Source organism: Adiantum capillus-veneris, chromosome 23, assembly GCF_014529385.1.
Source record: "Adiantum capillus-veneris isolate H3 chromosome 23, ASM1452938v2, whole genome shotgun sequence".
NCBI lineage: Eukaryota > Viridiplantae > Streptophyta > Polypodiopsida > Polypodiales > Pteridaceae > Adiantum > Adiantum capillus-veneris.
Genome location: NC_140953.1, coordinates 30,182,933 through 30,205,037, shown reverse-complemented (window position 1 = coordinate 30,205,037; position 22,105 = coordinate 30,182,933). Strand labels below are relative to the sequence as shown.

The 22,105-nt window shown below is 47.4% G+C and overlaps 1 protein-coding gene across 3 annotated transcripts in view; it reads right to left on the bottom strand.

Annotated features, from left to right (window-relative positions):
* Positions 1 to 22,105, bottom strand: part of APC2 (anaphase-promoting complex/cyclosome 2) — a 175,235-nt gene that overhangs the window by 61,369 nt on the left and 91,761 nt on the right. For all 3 annotated transcript variants that reach the window (XM_086497066.1, XM_086497067.1, XM_086497065.1), the window contains 4 exons: positions 17,495 to 17,735; positions 17,069 to 17,379; positions 16,908 to 16,979; positions 16,560 to 16,804 (listed from right to left, as the gene is read on the bottom strand). In XM_086497066.1, coding sequence (XP_086353192.1) covers positions 16,560 to 16,804; positions 16,908 to 16,979; positions 17,069 to 17,379; positions 17,495 to 17,735 — 869 coding nt within the window. The remainder of the gene's footprint in view (positions 1 to 16,559; positions 16,805 to 16,907; positions 16,980 to 17,068; positions 17,380 to 17,494; positions 17,736 to 22,105) is intronic.

The window sequence follows — 22,105 nt, the reverse complement described above, 5'->3', positions numbered from 1 at the left end:
TCCAAGTTTGTTACAAATGGGCGTAGCGGTGGATCATGCACTTTTGACAAGTTTTGTTTCATTTCAGTATAGTACAGCCCAGACATCAGGAGGTAAGTCACATACCCGTTATACATTTACACCAAAGACTGACTCAGTTTATACATAGGAGATCTATAGTCGTCTATGCACAGGTGGTCTTGGCCTCTCAGTGGAGGAGTGCACCACTTTACTGACTGAGACACTGCATGGTGCAGCATCAGAGGCATACCCACACACTCAGCCGGGTCGGAGGCAGTATTCTGGGAGCATGCCCCAGAATAGTTGGTAAGATGAGGAGTGCAGAGAGATGAGAGTCCAGCTTCAGAGGGATCTTCTTTTAGGAGTCATCACTTACAAATAATTCCGGATTGCTTCCTCACGCCTTGTGTGACAGAAGAAACGAGCTTACTTGGCCCAGATGGAGCGAGACTTCTATCAACTGTTCTTGAGTAGAGACTCAAGAGAGGCATGGCTATTCTTTCATGAGCACTCCCCTCCCCAAATGATTACTTCTCCTGATGTGTGGGGCCAGTATGCCTCATCGTTATATACGGTTCCTGGACAGGACCCCCTTCCAGATCCTACAGAGCCATGCCCACCTACAAGCACCTTCTTTACCACTGAGATGGTAAAGAGAGCCATTGACAGGATGAGGACAAGCAAGGCATATGATCATGATGGTCTAGTAGCAGAGCACTTTACACATGCTAGAGATATGTTGCTAGAGGTTCTTGCAGTGTTGTTCAATCGTGCTATGTGTGAGGGGTTACCTGAGACTTGGAGGTTGTCTACTATTGTGCCTATCTTCAAAGCAGATGATCCTACAGAGCCTGGGAATTACCGCACTATTATGGTTGGGCACACATTGGCACGGTTGTATGCATCCATTCTTGAACATCAATTGAGTAATTGGGCAGAGGGTGAGGGTGTACGAGCAAAGGGCCAAGCCGGTTTCAAAAGGGGTTTCTCCACTCTTGATCATATTCTAACACTCAGAGCCATCATTGAGGAGGGCAGGTCACATGGGAGACGGATTTATTGTATTCAAATCAAGAGACCCTATGGAGCCTGGGAATTATTGCACTATCATGATTGGACACACATTGGCACGGTTGAACGCATCCATTCTTGAGCAGCAACTGAGTAGATGGGCAGAGAGAGAGGGAGTGCGTGCAACTGGGCAAGCAGGGTTCAAGAGAGGTTTTTCTACTCTTGACCATATCTTGACACTCAAGGCCATCATCGAGGAGGGCAGATCCCGTGGGAGACGGATCTATTGTAGCTTTGCGGACTTCCACAAAGCATTTGACACAGTACCCAGAGCTAGATTGATGCGACGATTACAAGAGATGGAAGTACCCATAGAGCTCATTTGGGGGATCATGGCATTGTACAGATCAGTAGTAGGGCATGTACGTACCTCAGAGAATCTATCTACACCGGTATACTCCACTATTGGGGTGAAACAGGGCTGCCCGCTCTCTCCTACTCTATTTGGTATGTATGTGGATGAGGTTTCTGACTACATTGAGAGAGATGGGGATAGAGGTGCACCATTGGCAAGGACATGGATTCTGCTATTGTTATATGCTGATGATATTGTCTTGATCTCCAACTCTCCGGAGGGGATGCAACATCACTTGGATGCTTTGCATAGGTTTGCCCATGAAAGTGGTTTGTCTGTCAATCTTGGTAAAACCAAGGTCATGGTATTTAATACCACCCCACAATGGATCAGGAGATCAGCGCCCGCATTCACATACGGCCAGGAGACGGTGGGGTATACAGATGCTTACACTTACCTTGGAGTGGTTTTTAGTGGATCAGCAATTTCATTGAGGAGAGCAACTGAGACTAGATTGACCAGAGCCCATTCGGCATTGGGAAGATTGGAGAGGATGTGTTCATAGGTTCACTATCAGGAGCCTCGGACGAAGCTCTGGCTCTTTGACACTTTGGTGGCTTCTGCACCATAGTAACACGGAACGGGGGGTAGTCGTACCGAAAAGGCGTTCCGGCCGGTTCTGTGCGCCAAAACGGTATTGGGAAGAGAAAAGCGTTCCAAATCCGGAACGTAACAAGGGAACGGGCGAAACGGGCAGAACGGCTTGCCAGAACGGGGAGCAAAATCAAAAAAAAAAAAAAAAGAGAGACAGAGAGAGTGAGAGAGGTGGCAGTTTGGGGGAGATTTCAAACCTCTCAAGACTAACACAAGGGAGGGGCGGAGGGTCCTTTCTACTCTAAAAGCTATCAATATGGATCAAGCGGAACGGGCAACCATCAACATGACTCAAGCGCCATCAATATGGCACAACTTACAAGCTTCATTGGGGGGGAAAGTGGGTATCCTTCCCATCCTCTCCTAGATAATCCAAACCCTCAAGCTCTCGAGAGTTAAAAACAGGGCCCCCATGACATATTTTAGGTTCACCGTTCCGACCCCCATTCCCGTTCCGCTCTTCCCCCCCCCCCCCCCCCCCCCGTTTCGGGAACGTTCCGGAGGCCCTCGTTCCCGTTCCATGTAACTATGTTCTGCACTACTCTCCCTGAGATTTGGAGGCCTTCATTGGATTATCACGAGAGGACAGGTTGCACTGATGAATGGGGGGACATGGAGAAGCCCCTAGTCTATATGATCTTGCGGCTCATTAGAGCCAAGGCTTCAATACCACAATGGTTATCCGAGCAGATCTAGCTGCCCCCCCACTAGTGGTTGAGGCGCTCACCAGATCTGTCTCCTTCATACACCATATGTGGGAACTTCTTAGAGACAGATACGCTCGCCTTGCACTTGAGTCCTCTCGATAGTTAGCCATGCAGGGAGATACAGCATGTTGGTATGGGGAGATGACATCATGGTTCCAGGCGCATGGGTTCAATATAGACAGATTGCCCCCCTTCCAGTACTCACTGGATGCACCCTTCCTGACTCTTACACAGTCCGAAATCACCAGGCTCATCCGCAAGGACCTGACTCAGCCAAACACCAGGAGGACATGGATACAGCCACTACAGGAGCTAGGTACAAAGATGGCTTTCTACAGAGAGAATCTTCTCCAGCTTACGACGGACGGTTTTGTGAAGAGGCCTAGATAGATGGACACCCACTTGTCTCATGGGATACGGTGTGCTATTGGCCAGATACGCACATCTTCACACTAGCTGCGGATCGAGACTGGGAGATACAGCGGAGTACTAGCAGAGGCCAAGACATGCGCCCTGTGTGACATGGAGCCTGACACAGAGTTACACTACACATGCCACTACCCCGTCTACTAGGAGATACGAGGCCGCTTCCACTGCTTGTTCGGAGAGGGCTTTGGACCACTCTCCAAAGTCATGAGGTACGAGGATCAAAGATGCCTGGGTTTGTTTTTGCTCGAGCTGCACAGACACTGAGAGAGCCTGATGCGAGGAGAGGCTAGCCAGTCTCAGAGACACATCACAGACTTCTTTAGAGAAAACACTGAACACCCGGAGGAGCTACTATCACATCAGATCTTGTCGCCTCACACCAGAGGCACATTGATCAACCGAGCGACTGAGTTGGGGAGATCCAGACGCCCACGACTGTGGAGGACTACATAGCATCGACGGAGGCTACATCAGAGGATTCAGATCACTTTGGCCCGACATGCACAACGCCCGATCAGATTGCTAACCATGGAGGAGATTGATGAGATCCGCCAACGACCAATGATGGATCTCGTGACTTGTGATTTAGCTATCCCGGCTAGCTGCTTAGTTCACACCTACCAGCTTAGGATTTCATAGTATTTATATTTTATCATTTTGTCATTTCATTTTGTTACTCTGACTTTGTATCAGATCCACCACATTGTTACGCTTTGGTCTCATAGGTCATTTTGGCCTTTTGAAGACGTTAATATAACATTTCATTTCATCTCTCTTTTACCATGGAGGAGATTGATGAGATCCGCCAGTGACACATGCTAGATCTCCTGTGATTTAACTATTTAGCTATCCCAGCCAGCTACTCACTTTGCTTAGTTCACATCGACCAGCTTAGGATTCCATAGTATTTTTGTTTTGTTATGTTGTTATTTTGTTATTCTGACTTTGTATCAGATCCACCACATTGTAACTTTCTGGTCTCATAGGTCACTTTGGCCTTTCGAAGACATTAATATAATATTTCATTTCATTTCATCTCATTTCATCTCTCTCTCTCTCTCTCTCTCTCTCTCTCTCTCTCTCTCTCTCTCTCTCTCTCTCTCTCTCTCTCTCTCTCTCTCTCTCTCTCTCTCTCTCTCTCTCTCTCTCTCTCTCTCTCTCTCTCTCTCTCTCTCTCTCTCTACCCCGCACTGTCCCCCCGCCCCCCCCCCCTCCCATGGAGATTGAGGCGCTCACCAGATCAGTCTCCTTTGTACACAGTCTGTGGGATACTACCAGAGACAGATATGCCAGGGTGGCTCTAGAGTCCTCCAGACAATTAGCTCTTAATGGAGATACATCATGCTGGTATGCACAGATGGCATCATGGTTTCAGACACATGGTTTCACCATGGACAAGTTGCCTCCTTTCCAATACTCTCTATAGGCACCCTTGAGGTCTCTGACACGGGTATAGATTAATAGACTCATTCGTCAGGATCTGATCCAGCTGGACACGAGGAGGACATGGATAGAGCCGTTACAAGAGTTGGGCACAAAGATGGCTTTCTATAGAGAGCATCTTCTCCACCTCACGGGGGATGGGTTTGTGATTCGACCTAGCTATATGGACACGCATCTTTTGCACGGTTTGCGTTGTGCCATTGGCCAGATACACACTGTTGGGTTAAAGGCCCGTGTGCCCGGCTGCCCGTTGTTCAGCCGCCCATGTACAGCCATTCATTTACTCATTCATAATAACTATACTCACAACTACACATTGTAGTGTGAGTACCGCCCCGCCACACACTGTGTCTATCTCCTTCTTCGTGCTGGCTCTCTGTGTGTGTGCTCTTCGATCCCAACAAGTGGTATCAGAGCGGCGTGCAAGACAGCCTCAACGTTTTGTGCCTTCTATGGATTATGTATTGTTGACTGATTGCGGGGAGCCATCATGTTATGATGAGGCCATGTCTAGTGTTGACAAGCTCAAGTGGGAGCAGGCTATGCAGTCAGAGATGGATTCGTTGACCCAAAATGAAACTTGGGAGCTTACTCCTTTGCCAAAGGGTAAGAAGGCACTACCATGCAAGTGGGTTTACAAGATAAAATTGTGTTCAATGGATGCAAAGCCTAGGTACAAAGCAAGGCTTGTGGCTAAAGGATTCAAGCAACAGAAGGGCATTGATTTTGACGAGATCTTCTCCCCAGTGGTGAAGATGTCTACTTTGCGTATGTTGTTTGCTTTGGTAGCTACAGAAGACATGGAATTGAAGCAAATGGATGTAAAGACAGCTTTCTTACATCCGGACTTGCACGAGGATTTGTACATGGAGCAACCAAGTGGGTTTGTTATTCATGGTTCAAAGAAGATGGTATGCCGGCTTCTTAAGACCTTGTATGGGCTGAAGCAATCATCTCGTGAATGGTATCGTAAGTTTGATGCATTCATGAGTTCATTGGGCTATGTACGCAGTTATGAGGACCCATGCCTCTATACTCGCAAGGCTGCAGATGGTAGTCTTATTGTTTTGGTTTTGTATGTGGATGACATGCTAATCGCAGGGAAGTGTATTTCTGATGTGGATACCTTGAAACATAGGCTACATGAGACCTTTTCCATGAAGGATCTTGGGGATGCCAGTCATATTTTGGGTATGCGGATCACTCGTGATCGTTCTCGCAAGATGCTCTTTCTTAGTCAGAAAGAGTACATTGACAGGGTGCTTGAGCGTTTTCATATGGAAGGGGGGAAGGCCATTAGTACCCCGTTGCCTCCATATGTAAAACTCAGCCATGATGACTGCCCTCAGACAGATTTGGAGACTACAGAGATGTCTCAGATTCCCTATGCGTCAGCTGTTGGTTCCTTGATGTATGCCATGGTGGCTACGCGTCCAGATCTTGCTCATGCAGTTGGTGTGGTTAGCAGGTACATGTCTAACCCGGGCAATCGTCATTGGGATGCAGTGAGAGGTATTCTCAGATACTTGAGAGGGACTTCAGAGTTGTCCCTATGTTATGGTGAGAAGGATATGTCTGTTTGCGGATATACAGATTCAGACTATGCAGGGTCAGTGGACTCGAGGAAGTCTACTAGCGGCTATGTGTTCACAGTTGCAGGTGGACCGGTTTCGTGGGCATCACGTTTACAGCCATGCGTTGCTTTGAGCACTACAGAGGCTGAATATATGGCTGCCACTGAGGCTGCCAAGGAGGCCGTATGGCTATCATGACTAGTGGGAGATCTTGGTATGGCTGGTGATGCTCCGATTCTACATTGTGATAGCCAGAGTGCCATAGCGTTGGCACGGAATCCTGTCTTCCATGCGAAGACAAAGCACATTGAGGTGAGGTATCACTTCATACGAGAGGTGCTAGAGGACAAGCGCATAGAGCTTGTCAAGGTACACACTGACGATAACCCTGCTGATCTACTCACGAAGTCGTTAGCCTCACAACGGTTTGCACACTGCAGATCGCTGATGGGTATGGCTTGACTTCTTTTGCTGTACTTTGGCCACTTTAAAGACACACTGCCTTTAAGTGGGAGATTGTTGGGTTAAAGGCCCGTGTGCCCGGCTGCCCGTTGTTCAGCCGCCCATGTACAGCCATTCATTTACTCATTCATAATAACTATACTCACAACTACACATTGTAGTGTGAGTACCGCCCCGCCACACACTGTGTTTATCTCCTTCTTCGTGCTGGCTCTCTGTGTGTGTGCTCTCCGATCCCAACACACACGTCCTCACATCAGCTCGAGATTGAGACTGGCAGATTCAAAGGGACACCAGCAGATAGCAGAATATGCCGCTTATGCCATCTAGAGCCAGAGACAGAAGTACATTACATATGTCATTGCACAGTGTACTATGAGATACGAGGCCGTTTTCATTGTCTATTCAGAGAAGGTTTTGAGCCTCTATCTAGGATCATGAGTTATGAGGATCAAACATGTCTTGGGCTATATCTACTTGAGTTACACAGGCATAGAGAAACTTTACTGAGGAGAGCTGAAGAGACATCCCCAGAGACAGATCACAGATTTCTTTACACTAGATACTGTACACCCAGAAGAGCAGACAGAGGAGCAGCCAACGGCGGCGGAGAGGTCTACCCGCACTACTGGCATTCTCATAGACCGAGCATTGGAGCTAGGGAGATCTAGACGACCCCGAGGGAGAAGAGGAGCTACACAGTTTCGAAGGAGGCTACGGCAAAGGATTCAAGCCATACTCTTTTGTCGTCCAGAGTGAAGATGAAGATGGATCTCTACTCCCCTCCCATATTGTCTTCACATTGTACTGCTTAGTTTAGGATCCCACAGTATTTATATTTTGCTATCCTAGTCCAATTATTTTGTTAATCTGACTTTGTATCGGATACACCGCATTGTAACTTTCTGGTCTCATAGGTCACTTTGGCCTTTTGAAGACGTTAATATAACATTTCATTTCATTTCTCTCTCGCCCGTACTCTATCGCATTTTTTCATTTTTCATTTCTCTCTCTCTCTCAAGACCGGCATAGCCGCCATGCAGAATGGGCGAGACTGGCAAATGCTAAAAGCAAGACCCAAAGTGTAGCTTGGACTCTCTCTCTCTCTCTCTCTCTCTCTCTCTCTCTCTCTCTCTCTCTCTCTCTCTCTCTCTCTCTCTCTTTTGTGGAAAAATCAGGGCTGTATATTACTGAGTACAATATAATCCCCAGCGGATGCCAAAATAGCCTATCACGTGGGGTGTACAAGCGGAATGTAAGGTTAAGAGCCACTATAGTGACAACTCGACTAAAACAATCTCATGGTGGTCTGTATGATGAGTGGAGGAGAAACCACTGAGGAGGTGCATAATGCCATGTAATCTGTCCACCTGTAAGTGTGAAGAAGAGTGGAGATCGGGCCCAACGCCGAAGGAAGTCAAATCGACGAGCCTCGGCTGCTCTAGATGTACCTGAGGAAGAATCCCACTGCCAAATGAGGGTGTGAATGATGTCCAGCCAAATGGCAGTGAGGGTATCCGGAAGGAGCTGTGGAGCCGCACTGAGAACGTGAAGACAACGAGCTCTCCAAACATTCGAGAGTGCAATGCTAGTGATGACTGAGAAGATTTTATCACGTGTCTGAGGATCCCCCTGCCAAGCAATCTGTGGTAACATAGCCAAAGTCCCTCGCCGGTAACTAAGCATAAGAGCTGGATCTGTGTCTGAGCCCTCGTAGAAAAGATGTGGTCCGGGCATCGGCATCAACCAGGAGACAAATCCCCAAGTGAGAAATCCATGCTGAACACCAGCTCTGCTAAGTAAAAAGCAAATTGCTAGCCACACTACATGAGAAGGCGAGCATGACCAAAGACAGTGTGCAGGTGACTCAAGTAGGCGCAAAGAATAGCGAGTACATAACGGATCATGACCCATAGAAGCTAACCAAGTCCCAACTGGAAGTCCTGCATGTGCAATCATCCACAGGAAAAAAGAAATACGACGAGCCACATGTAAATCCCAGATGGCTGACCAAAACTGCTGTAGATAGGCATGGGAGAGACAGCGACTGACACAACCACCAATAGTAATAGCACTGCTGGCAGTCCTGAAGAGAGCGGAAATGCCTGAGATCCATCTCGAAGGGAAACCCATCCTGGCTAATGATCCTTCGAGAAACTCCCACTCAACACGATCGTATGCTTTCTCGAAGTCAAGGATGAAAAAAGCGAGAGGTTCAGAAGATGATCTGGCCCACTCTACTGCCTCATAAAAAGTGAAGATATTATCCAGTATGCATCGATCCATGACAAAGCCTGTCTGAGAAGTATGAATAATATCTGGTAAGAACGGTCGCAAGCGATGGCTGATCAGTAACGCTAATATCTTATAGACCGAAGGGAGTAGGGTAATAGGTCTCCACTGGCAGAGCTGAGTGGTGTCACCCCCTTTCGGAATAACAGATATAAGACCTGAACAAAGATCCGGACGCATATATCTTGATGCAAAGATATCCTGACAACCACGAAGTAGTGGTATATGCAATACATCCCAATAGGTCAAAAAGAAATCTCTAGTGAGGCCATCCTTGCCTGGACAGGAAGATGGATCTAGACTCTCGATAGCAGCATGAAGCTCTGCAAGTGTGAATGGAGCCAACAAGATCTCTGCCATAGTGTCTGTACAACGACGGCGGGTGTGATGCCAGATCTGCTCACGGGCAAGTAAAACCTCAGTAGTGCATACATCAGCAATGAACAATGCCTCAAAATAATCTGCAGACATATCAAGAATAACATCCGGATGCATATGAAGTGTTCCCTGAGCATCGCACAAAGTCCTTAGGGTGGTGCCAGGAGGGCGCTCTTTATGCGCAGCGAAGAAGTCCTTATTCATTCGATCAGCTTTAGCTATCCAATGAGATACTGAAGCATGATGAGTGAACTCAGACCTAGCCTCCTGTACCCGACGAATTTCCTGTGTGAGCTCGCTCTCTCTCTCTCATCCGTACTCTATCGCTGCCCCTCCCTTGCCATACCTCCTCGCGTTCCCCCACTCGCCCAGCTACCACGCCCGCTGCTAATGTGGATGCACACGTGCGCTTAGTGGCTCTTTTTCGGACGGCGATCAAAGCATGAGGAAGCTGAACGATAAAGCCGACCCCCTAGAGGATGCCATTCAAAAGTGCAAAGAGGAAATGACGGAGACCATTACCAAGATGAACCGCAATCTCTTGGGCACAATAAACATGCTCGAAGGACGCGTACTGATCCAAGAGAGCAAGATAAATACGTTGGAAGACCGAGTGACGACTCAAGATGAAGAGATTGCGTCACTCAAGAAAGATCTCGCCGAAGCAGGATCAAGAAACACACTAGAAGAGGGCGAACAGCAACCCTCAGTAATCAAAGAAATCAACACAATCAAGGAGCAAGTGCGAGCCATCAAAGAGAGAGAAGAGCAACACAAAGAAATGACGACTTCTTGGGTGGATGTTCTTACCAAAACTCAACAGAAGGCAGATGAAGCCGAGAAATGGATCAAGGTGGCCAAGAAAGGAAAAGGGAAGGAGATAACGCCCACGTCCACACCCACTATCATTAATCATACACTAGAGGAGGAGCAAAGAAGACGGGTGCGCGCTTTACATGTGAGAATTTGCGGTCTTAAAGACAAAGGCAATGTGGACGAAGAGGTAAAAGAACTCATAGCCTTGATGGGGGTTCATGAGCCGACGCACACAAGAGCATGGAGAGTGGACAACATAAAGAAAAATGGAAGCAGTGGGGAAACCTCAAAAGAAAGAGCACTCATTCTCCGTTTTCCCTCCATGGAAGCGAAGAAGTCCTTCTTGAAGAAAAGACCAACTCTTAAAGAGACTGGCATCTTTCTCGGGGATGATCTCACCCTCTCGCAGATCGTTCATATGCAAGAATCAATGCCGGAGATTAGAGCGGCAAGGGGAAAAGGCAAGATTGCCTTTTACCGAGATGGAAGAGTGGTAATACTAGAGCGACACTCCACATAAAGGTGCGAGACTTATGGGACCACACTCAAAGTGGCTACCTGGAACTGTAATGGATCTATGCGTCTTGATGTGGGTGCTTTTGAGGATAGCTTTACTGGAAGAGACATCATCTTTTACTCTGAGACACACCAGGCCCCTGGGCAATCCATGCCTCACATCAGTGGATACAGGTGGGAGACAGCTTACAGACAGAAGACACGCTCAGAGCACAGAGGACGGGGCTCGGGGGGAGTGGCAGTGTTATTTAGAGAGGATCTACAGCCATTGATACATATAGCCCGCAGGGATGAGCAGGCTAGGTACATGTGGGTGAGATCGAAAGCAGAGACAGGCAGATATCTCTACCTTGCTATTTGCTACTTTCCCCCGAGTACATCAGTTCATGCATCACCCAGAGGACAGTCCCCTTTCTCTATTTTGGATGATACATATGGGAGTTCTCTAGAGATGGTGACATTATCATCCTAGGGGACTTCAATGCTAGGACTGCCCATCACCAGACAGCGTTTTATGATACTTCAGAGGAGATGCTAAGAGAGCTAGATGTTGTAGAGACGGGCCTGTCCAAACTATCACACGATGTGGAATATATTGAGTATGGGCGACACCTGATTGACATGGGCACCGCACATGGATTGGCCATCTTGAATGGCCTACAGAGATTTCCTGCTACGGGAGGTTTTACATGCTTCCCACACAAACATGGAGCCAGCACAGTGGACTATGTCATGGCACAGTTGAATCTCATCTCTAGTATCCAGGATCTCACAGTTGGGCCCAGACCGGTCGGGGTGGCAGTGGATCATGCTCTGGTGTCGATGACCATCTCCTTCCAGTTCAATGTAGCACACAGGCCACGGGTAGCAACCCCTACTCGCTACACCTTCACACGGGAGACGGATTCTGTACACATAGACGGGATCTACAGACGCCTATGCACTGAGGACCCGGGGCGACCTCTGGAGGAGCTAACTACTATACTGACACAGACATTACATGATGCAGCAGCAGAGGCATACCCACACACCCAGCCTGAGTAGAAACGCCTCAGAACCGCTGGTACGATGAGGAGTGCCGCCAGACTAGAGCCAGACTTCAAAGGGAGGTGCTTTTGGGGGACATCACTCACAGACAGTCACAGATTGACTTCTGACGCCTGGTGCGGCGGAAGAAGAGGGCTTTTTTGGCTCGACTCGAGCAGGATCTATACCAGCTATTCTTGAGTCAGGACTCGCGTGAGGCGTGGTGGCTCTTTCATGAGCAGTCCCCCCCCCCTGCTATTTCCTCCACAGAGACCTGGGGTTAGTACGCATCATCTTTGTACACAGTACCTGGACAGCCGCCCCTTCCCAACCCCCCCGATCCATGCCCACACACATGTGCTTTTTTCACCGCTGAGATGGTGAAGAAAGCCATTGACAGGATGAGGACTCGGAGAGCATATGATCATGATGGCTTAGTCGCTGAGCATTTCATGCATGCCAAAGACCTACTAGCAGAGCTTCTAGTAGTTATGTTTAACTGTGCCATGTGTGAGGGCCTACCGGACACTTGGAGCCTATCTACGATCGTACCTATCTTCAAGTCAGGAGACCCCATGGAGCCTAGGAATTATCGCACTATCATGATTGGACACACACTAGCACGGTTGTATGCATCCATTCTTGAGCGACAGCTGAGTAAATAGGCAGAGAGGGAAGGAATGCATGCAACTGGGCAGGCAGGGTTCGGGAGAGGCTTCTCTACTCTTGACCATATCTTGACACTCAGGGCCATCATCGAGGAGGGCAGATCTCATGGGAGACGGATCTATTGTAGCTTTGTGGACTTCCGCAAAGCTTTTGACACAGTACCTAGAGCTAGATTGATGCGCAGATTACAGGAAATGGGAGTACCCACAGAGCTCATTTGGGGGATCATGGCATTGTACAGATCAGTAGTAGGGCATGTACGCACCCCTGAGGGACTTTCTACACCAGTTCACTCCACTATTGGGGTGAAGCAGGGCTGCCCTCTCTCTCCTACTCTTTTCGGTATGTATGTGGATGAGGTTTCTGACTACATTGAGAGCGATGGTGATAGAGGTGCACAGTTGGCAGGGACATGGATTCCACTTTTGTTATATGCTGATGATATAGTGTTGATCTCCGAATCTCCAGAGGGCATGCAACGTCAATTGGATGCTTTGCATAGGTTTGCCCACGAAAGTGGTTTATCTGTCAACCTTGGTAAAACCAAGGTTATGGTGTTTAATACCACCCCACAGTGGATCAGGAGGTCAGCACCTACATTCACATACGGCCAGGAGACTGTGGAGTACATAGATGCTTACACTTACCTTGGAGTGGTTTTTAGCGGACTTGCATTGTCACTCAGAAGAGCAGCAGAGACCAGACTGACTAGAGCCCACGCAGCATTGGGTAGATTAGAGAAGATGTGTTCGCAGGTTCAGTTTCAAGAGCCCTGGACAAAGCTTTGGCTCTTTGACACTTTGGTGGTTTCAGCATTGCTCTATGGAGCTGAGATATGGGGACCTTCATTGGATCACCACGAGAGGCCGGGTCGCACAAATGGATGGGGGAACATGGAGAAACCTCTCGTCTCTATGATCTCGCGCCTCATTAGAGCCAAGGCATCAGTACCACGGGCCATTATCCGAGCAGAGCTAGCGCCCCCCCCACTAGTGGTGGAGGCGCTCACCAGATCAATCTCCTTCATAAACCGCACATGGGAACTTCCTAGAGACAGATATGCTCGCATAGCACTTGAGTCCTCTCGACAGTTAGCCATGCAAGGAAATACAACATGGTGGTATGGAGAGATTGCATCATGGTTTCAAGCGCAGGGGTTCAGCATAGATAGGCTGCCACCATTCCAGTACTCATTGGATGCACCATCTCTCACTCTTACACAGTCAGAGATCACCAAGCTCATCCGCCAAGACCTGACCCAGCTAGATACCAGGAGGACATGGATACAGCCAGCACAGGAATTGGGCACGAAGATGGCTTTCTACAGAGACCACCTTCTCCAGCTTACGAGGATGGTTTTGTGACGAGACCCAAATACATGGACACCCACTTGTCTCATGGGATACCATGTGCTATTGGCCAGTTACGCACATCTTCTCACCAGTTGCGGATTGAGACTGGGAGATACAGCGGAGTACCAGCAGAGGCCAGGACATGCCCCTTGTGTGATATGGAGCCTGAGACAAAGCTGCATTATACATGCTGCTGCCCCGTCTACTACGAGATACGAGGCCGCTTCCATTGCTTGTTCAGAGAAGGTTTTGGACCACTCTCAAGAGTCATGGGATACGAGGATCAGAGGTGCCTGGGTTTGTTCTTGCTCGGGCTGCGCAGACACAGAGATAGCCTGATGAGTGGCGAGGCTAGCCAGTCTCAAAGACGGATCACAGACTTCTTCAGAGCAGACACGGGACAGCCGCAAGAGCCACTCCCACAGCAGAGCTCCCCCTCGTCTCACACCAGAGGCACACTGATCGACCGAGCAACTGAACTGGGGAAATCCAGGCGCCCACGACTGCGGAGGACTACACAGCATCGACGGAGGCTACGTCAAAAGATTCAGAGCACTCTGGCCAAGCATGAACGATGCCCGGTCAGACTACTAACCATGGAGGAGATTGATGAGATCCGCCAACGACCGATGCTAGATCTCCTGTGGTTCAGCTATACCAGCAAGCTGCCCATTTTTGCTTAGTTCACATCGACCAATCTAGGATCCCATAGTATATATCTTTGTTTTGTACTGTAGTTATTTTGTTACTCTGACTATATATCAGATCCACCACCTTGTAACTTTCTGGTCTCATAGGTCACTATGGCCTTTTGAAGACGTTAATATAACATTTCATTTCTCTCTCTCCTGCACTCTAGAAACTTTTTGTTGATCCCTTTCTTCGCCTACGAGGTCCACTTCAACGTATGTTGATCACTTCCATCGCATGCGATAGAGAGCCTCCACTCGCAACACTATTTGGTGCCTGTGTTCCTTGGCTTGAGCCAGACCTATCTCATGCGCCCTTTGCCATCTACCGTCTGCAAGCATTTCGTAGGAGCCAATACATGCTGGACAACAGGCGACGCAGTCCCCTCCACCCAACCCCCTCTCTCCATTTGTCGGTCCACACTCAAAGCAACCACAGAGAGATAAGAGGCATGCCTATCCTATCCATGTGCACCGCACATATAGAGAGAGAGAGAGAGAGAGAGAGAGAGAGAGAGAGAGATAAAGAAAGAAAGAAAGAAAGAAATATTAACGTCTCGAAAGAGACAAAATGGCCCATGAGACAAGAAACTATACATCTGGTAATACATCTCTCGTCTACTGAAACAGAAAAAAGATCTACTCAACATCATAGTGATGTTTGAGTCTACAAAGCTAAAACTAAGCTAAAACTGAGAATATGTACAAATACATGACTGATCCCATCCAAATCTGACCATCAACTTCTATCTCCCTGTCCTCTATCCCAGGATATCCCAGATGGGTAGATCCAGTATAGAGAGGCCGCTGAAAGGTGGCACTCGTCTCCGATGTCGAGCGATGATGCCTCTGATTTGGTGCAAATGGCGGGGTCTGGGTCGAGGCCCCGGTGGTCGAGGACGGCGAGTACGACCTTGTGCAGTGGCCTGATCAAGACGGACTCCTCTAGGCCTCGATGGACGTGGTCCTGGGGGTGTGGTTGTATCCATAGACGGAGTCTGTGTCCCAAGGTCCTCTCCCTCTCTACTGAAGAAGTCATGCATAGTGCGCTGTCGATCTGTTGGTGGAGAACTGTCTTGTAATAGTTTGTCCCTGTGCCTCCTCAGCTCTAGAGAGAGAGAGAGAGAGAGAGAGAGAGAGAGAGAGAGAGAGAGAGAGAGAGCATGCATTGTGCTCTTGCTCTATATTAAAGTTTTTCACTAACCCCCTTGCGCTCTCTACGTAGATCCGTCATGCTCCACACAGGTTCACTCGTCATGGCTTCCCCTACTCCACACATGCAAGGAAGAAGCTAAGCAAGATGTGCACCACCATATTCACAGACGGCAGAGACACACAGAACATCGACAGTAAAAAATAATAAAAATCTCCCTCCCCCCCTTTGCCTTCGCACTGACACATGGCACCACGTTTTTTCCCTCATTGGTCCAGGTTTGTATCCATGCCTAGGCTCTGCATCCCTTCTTCCCTCCATTCATCACTGTTGTCGCCGTTGCTCCTGTTTCCTCTATTCGCGAGCTACCGACCCAGGCGTGCCTGCACGTAGATACCTCCTCTGCGATGCCAAGGCTGCAAGCCCTCATCACAGAGGCGCCGAGCTTGTTACCATCCATGTCTTAGAGCTGAGCCTCACCCACCAAGACGTCGGGATCGTCTCTACGCTCGAAAAACATCTGCCTCATTTGCTTTGCTGCAAACAGAAAATCTCTCGCTTTCCCTCTCTCTACCTCCTCCACGTAAACACACACACACACACACACACACACACACACACACACCTTTTCTTTTGACAATTTAGCTTTCATCCAAACTTCTAGACAAGCATCTTTGGTGATTCCTATAAAATGAAATGAAGAAAATGTTTGTGAGACCTACTCATTTCTCTCCCATTGATTCTTATACTTTACCGCTTTCATGCATTCATGAATATACTAAGATGTGTTTTTATTTTTCAAAAGAAGGCATTTAAGCTGGCCAATTACAAATATTATCTTCAGAGTTTTAAGAAATTTGTGCTGTAATAACTGGCATTCCCATTTTCATATAGTGCCTTGGCAATCCACCTATGCTTCAAAGGGAAAAAGTGAAGGCTTAAGTGTGCCATATAGCTGTTTTCCATTTAATGTTAAGAGACTCAAAGTAGAAAATATTGTTTACTTTACGAGGGCTTCAAATAAAAAAGTTACCTTTCAGGATAATCCACAATGATATCAAATAGTTCGTTGATTCTAAGATTTCCCAAAGTCTCGTAAGTAAAAAATTCCAACCGCAAATGCCACCTAGTGATCCTTTCACTTGCCACCTTGCGTGATATTGAGTTTTCAAACCGAGAGGATGCTAGAGGCGACGGAAGCTCATAAGAAAAAGCACAATCCTGTGTTATTGGAGAAGCTGAATCTAGCACTCCGTGAAGAAACTGTAAAGGAATCACCTGCACCATTCAAGCCACCTGTTGTTATCTTCTCTGCATTCGGTAATACAAATTTTATACAATGCCAAATGTATTGCGACAGGTATGTAACAACAGAGGCAACCTTTATCCACCGTCGAATAGGAGCCAGTACAGGTTTCTCATAGCGTTTTGTAGCAACTGAGTGAATTTTGTCCTTAGAAGATCAAGTGCATTTGAAAATAAGTGCTCTATATTCCCAGCTGCGCCAGCAACAAAAGCAGTCCAGAAGTAACACGAAATTACCTTCAGCATCGAGTACACCGCACAGGCACATGCTTCTTCAGTCATTGCTGAGAAGCCCAGTTGCTGCAAGTTGCATATTAATTTTGCCACCTCGGTAACCCATGTGGATCCCACCATATCAGTTATATCCAGATCTGTCCATCCACTCAAGACACTTTCCAAATCATCATTCTCCCTCTCATTTCCCTGGCTTGCTTTACCCATGTCCCAGTATTGATCAGAGTCATTTGTCATTTCTGAGACATTGATCTGTTTCCTTGCAGCCCTGCTGAAATCTTCAAGGCGAGCTTTGAAATACAGGTTGAGAATCTCTGCAGACTCAAAAAAGTCATCCTCACTAGCAAGAAGCTTACTAAGAGCAGAACAAATACAAACCACAAGAGAGGCATAATCATTAGAAACAACAAGATGAAGTTGATGCCGTACCAGAAAAATATTTTGGAGCACTTGTTAAAAGAAGAGCTGTGACAGAAGTCTGGTATCTGCGCAACAAGTCATCACTGGTCGCTAAATTTGCAGCAACTTGGTCCCTTTTTGATTGATCCAAGGAGCTCTCACAGGCTCGGAGAGAATGCGCAAGAAGATCAATAGACTCTTGTTGTGATATTTTGACATAGCAGACATCCTGTAGAGCTTGCGGTAAAATTGACTGAATCCAATTGTTGAGCTGCAGTAATGGTTCGAAATCAAAAACTGGAGACAAAATATGTATTCAGTTTGCAAGGCCCAACTATCTGCACTCCCAAATAGCAAATTATGAAAGATCTTCATATCTAATGATTGCTGTACATAAGGACCACAAAAAGTGTTCAAAACGTATGTACGCATCCATCACTGTTTCTCATTGTAGCCACATCATTCACATGGTAAGTAACTAGCTATTATAAGTCATCAGAGCCTCACACATGCACCTTGTACTTTTTCTTTTTTTCCGATGCCCAGAGTGGAATGTAACTACAGATGTACCTGATTAGTCCTATAGGTCAGTTTTGGCCTTGGGAGGATTGGAGAGGATTTGTTCGCAGGTTCAGTTTCAGGAACCTCGAACACAGCTCTGGCTTTTTGACACTCTAGTGGCTTCAGCTATGCCTTACGGAGTTCAGATTTGGGGACCCATCGTGGCAGATCCGGTAGCTCTGATGGATGGAGATATATGGGGAGGCCTTTAGTCTCTATGATCTCTCGGGGATAATTCGGGCTAAGGCCTCAGTGCCACATGAGATTATTTGAGCTGAGCTAGCTGCCCCCCCCCCCCCCCCCCCCCCCCCCCCTCGTGGTTGAGGCACTTACTAGATCAGTATCCTTCATGCACAGTTTACGGGACCTCCTTAGAGATAGATATGCTCGGCTCGCCCTTGAGTCATCCCAATACCTAGCGCTACAGGGGGATACAACATGCTGGTATGGACAGATGACATCATGGTTTCAGTCGCATGGTTTCATCATGGATAGACTGAGTACTCCTTGGATGTACCCTCCCTATCTCTCACATGGACAGAGATCACTAGACTCATACGTCAGGATCTCATTCAGCCAGATACCGGGAGCACGTGGATACAGCCGACACAGAAGTTGGCCACGAAGATGGCTTTCTATAGAGAGCATCTTCTCCAACTAACAAAGGATAAATATGTGATCACACCGGCCTATATGGACGCTCATTCATCCCATGGGATACAATGTGCAAATCATCGCATCAGTTGGAGATTGAGACTGGCAGATTCAGGAGAGTACCGGCAAATGCCAGGATTTTCCATTTGTGTCATATAACATCACATTTGTCATTGTCCGGTGTACTATGAGATACTTCATTGTCTATTCAGAGGGGGTTTTGGACCGTTGGCTAGAGTCATGAAATATCAGGATCAGAGTCTTGCACAGCGGCATCCTTGGGTATTGATGATGATGATGATTTTAGTTTTTCACTTTACTTCATTTTACCATGATAGTGGATTGTCTATTAACCTTGGGAAAACCAAGGTTATGGTGTTTAACATCGCAACACAGTGGGTCAGGAGGTTATCACTCACGTTTACATATGGCCAGGAGACGGTGGAGTATACAGATGCATACACCTATCTTGGGGTAGTCTTCAGTGGACCGGTGTTTTCATTGAGGAGAGCAGCAGAGACTAGATTGACGAGAGCTTCTGCAGCCTTGGGAGGATTGGAGAAGATGTGTTCGCAGGTTCACTTTCAAGAACCTCGAAGAAAGCTATGGCCTTTTGACACTCTAGTGGCTTCAGCTATGCTTTACGGAGTTCAGATTTGGGGACCTTCAGTGGACCACCATGCAAGATCTAGTAGCATTGATGGATGGAGATGTATGGAGAGGCCTTTAGTCCCCATGATCTCTAGGGTGATTCGGGCTAAGGCGTTGGTGCCACATGAGATTATTTGAGCCGAGCTAGCTGCCCCCCTTCTCGTGGTCGAGGCACCTACTAGATCAATATCCTTCATGTATAGTTTATGGGACCTCCCCAGAGATAGATATGCTCAACTAACCCTTCAGTCCTCCCGACAGCTAGCTGGTGTCACAAACTGGTGACGTGGCATGGCAGAGCCACCCACGCTTGCACACACACACACACACACACACGCGCGCGCGCGCGCGCTTGCTGACGTGGCAGCCAATACGGACGCCCAGAAAATGAGCTGATAGGTTGATGTGGCAGTTCGTATTTCCGCGATACGCATTGTTTGTGCTGACGTGGCAGCAACGTATGGATTCCCGCTTTTTTGCACAAACAGAGCATACGGATCTTTCGCAAATTACGTTGAGAGCTTTTCGTGGCAGTTTTTAGACCAGTTGACTCTTGGAGATTATTGCTTTTGAGTTTGAAGCTTTTGGGGGCTCTGCTTTTAGCAACCCTTTGTAACTCTTTATAAGTGGCCTTAGGGCTCACTCTGCAAAGCATCTGGACGCAGAGTCTAAGAGCGAGCACCCGCGGGCTCAGTTGTACTTTGCTCAAAGATTAATATAAAAATAAATACCAAAAAGGGCGCCAGTCTTTGGGGCCAATATCTCTTGGCACGGAAGTATGCCGGGCCGTGTAGACCTTGTGATCTGTGAATTAATTTAAGGTGAATCTCTGATGTATCGCGGTAGAATCTTGACTTGAGGTGTCCAAGTTTGTTACAGTGGTATCTATGCACGGCCGATTTCTCTTCTGCCGAGAAATCCGATCCCTTATTTCGCGACACTTATGGATTTTGAAAAGAATTAGTCGACTTCTTCTGCATCCGATTAAGCGAATTAACAGAAGGAGAGTACGGGGCCACCTCGGCCTACTTAGTATGAACTTCAAGAAACGCATCGTCGACAACAAGTTGACGATTGCACAAAGAAGATGATTAAATTTGTGAAAGACCCTCAGTTTGCAAAATTTGTCTCAACAATCCATCACTAAAGTGCACACTCAGTGGCAGAAAGCCACCGAGCCACCAATCAAACCGGCAATCAAGAAACCTCCTTCTCCGAGGATGTTTACAGAATAGGAACTTCAAGAGGTGGTTCAGACTCAGATCAGTCAGCTTTTGGACACGAGGAATCCATCCAAAAAGCAATTGAAAAAGCCCAAGAAGGGGACTGACTACCCTGGTTATTTGGGCCATCAATCTTCTTTTGCATCTGAGAAGAAGCGTGTACGCTTGAAGGACTACCTAGTTCTACTTCTTCCTCTTCTTCTGACAGTTCTTCTAGTTCTTCTAACTCGAGCGAAGAGGACAGAAAGGGGCAAAAGCGAAGCAAAAAGCAAAGCTTCGAAAAGGGCAAGAAAAAGGCAAAGAAACTTAGACTCCGCCCAGTTTCGGATAGCTCTACAGAGGAGTCATCCTCAGACAGTTCAGATTCCAATAACCATATGTTTTATGCAAAGAAGCAGCACTTCTATAGAGCCAACCAATATGTCTTCCTCGAAGACAAGAGAAAGAAAACAAAGGAATTTAAAGAAGGCGGACAATCGATAAAATTTGAATCCTTTTCTCGACACATTTGGGAAATTTGACTTACCCCACTGATGAGATCTTGACTCAGAGAACAAAACAGACCTTCAACAATGAAAGTAGAAAGAAAAAGAGTTACCAAGAAAAGAAGGATACACGACCCCAATTGACTCTTCGAGAAAGGGCTAACTATATCAAAGATGGGAAGTGTTTTGGTTGCGGGGAACAAGGGCAGATCTCCACAAAGTGCCCCAAAAAGGCACAGCAAGGAGAGATTGAAGGCAGGCCAGAGAGTTCTAGAGCAACAGAGGAACGTGGCAGAAAAGGCAAGATGAAAGCAGGACTCGTACCAGATTGCATGGGTATTGACCTAAGCCAGATAGATGAAAGTACAGAACTTTGCCGAGCTTGGGCTAAAGTGAAAGATAAAGAAGCCCTTATCTTCTTCAATGAAGGAGCCAAGGCCATTCATCTCACCTGAATTGGCGGCACGGCTCGAGATTACACCCGACAGGATGGGACCACCAGCAAAGGCAGTTCTAGCGGCACCCGGACGGGACATAGCCATTACGCCTATCATTGGCAAACTTCGTTGGCATTGTCAGGGGTATTTAGGGCACGAGGACGTTTAGATCATGCCTTTGGAAGGGTGTGACATCCTCCTAGGAGTCCCTTGGTACCATAAGAGCAACGTTGTGGTCGACTATCTGGCTAAGAAAGCGACTTTGACTAATGAAAAGGGCCGAAAATTTGTACTTGATGTAAAACTTAAGGGCAAGTCCGTCCCTATTGTATCGGCTTCGGCCATTTCCAAATTAACTTAGTCAAGTCTCTTTGTTTACTCGATCTATTTCAAAGAGTTGAATGATGAACACAAAACGAACATGTCTGAACTTGACAAAGAACGCCAAGACTTTCTCCACACACATGCTGATTGTTTCTCTAAGGGCTTGCCAGGCGAGTTACCCCCATCTCGTCCTAAGGATCACACTATTGATCTGATATCTCGAAGCACACCACCGAACTAGCCACCTTACTGTGTTAGCCGAGCCCAGAATGAAGAGATCATGAACCAAGTGAAAGACCTCCTGGA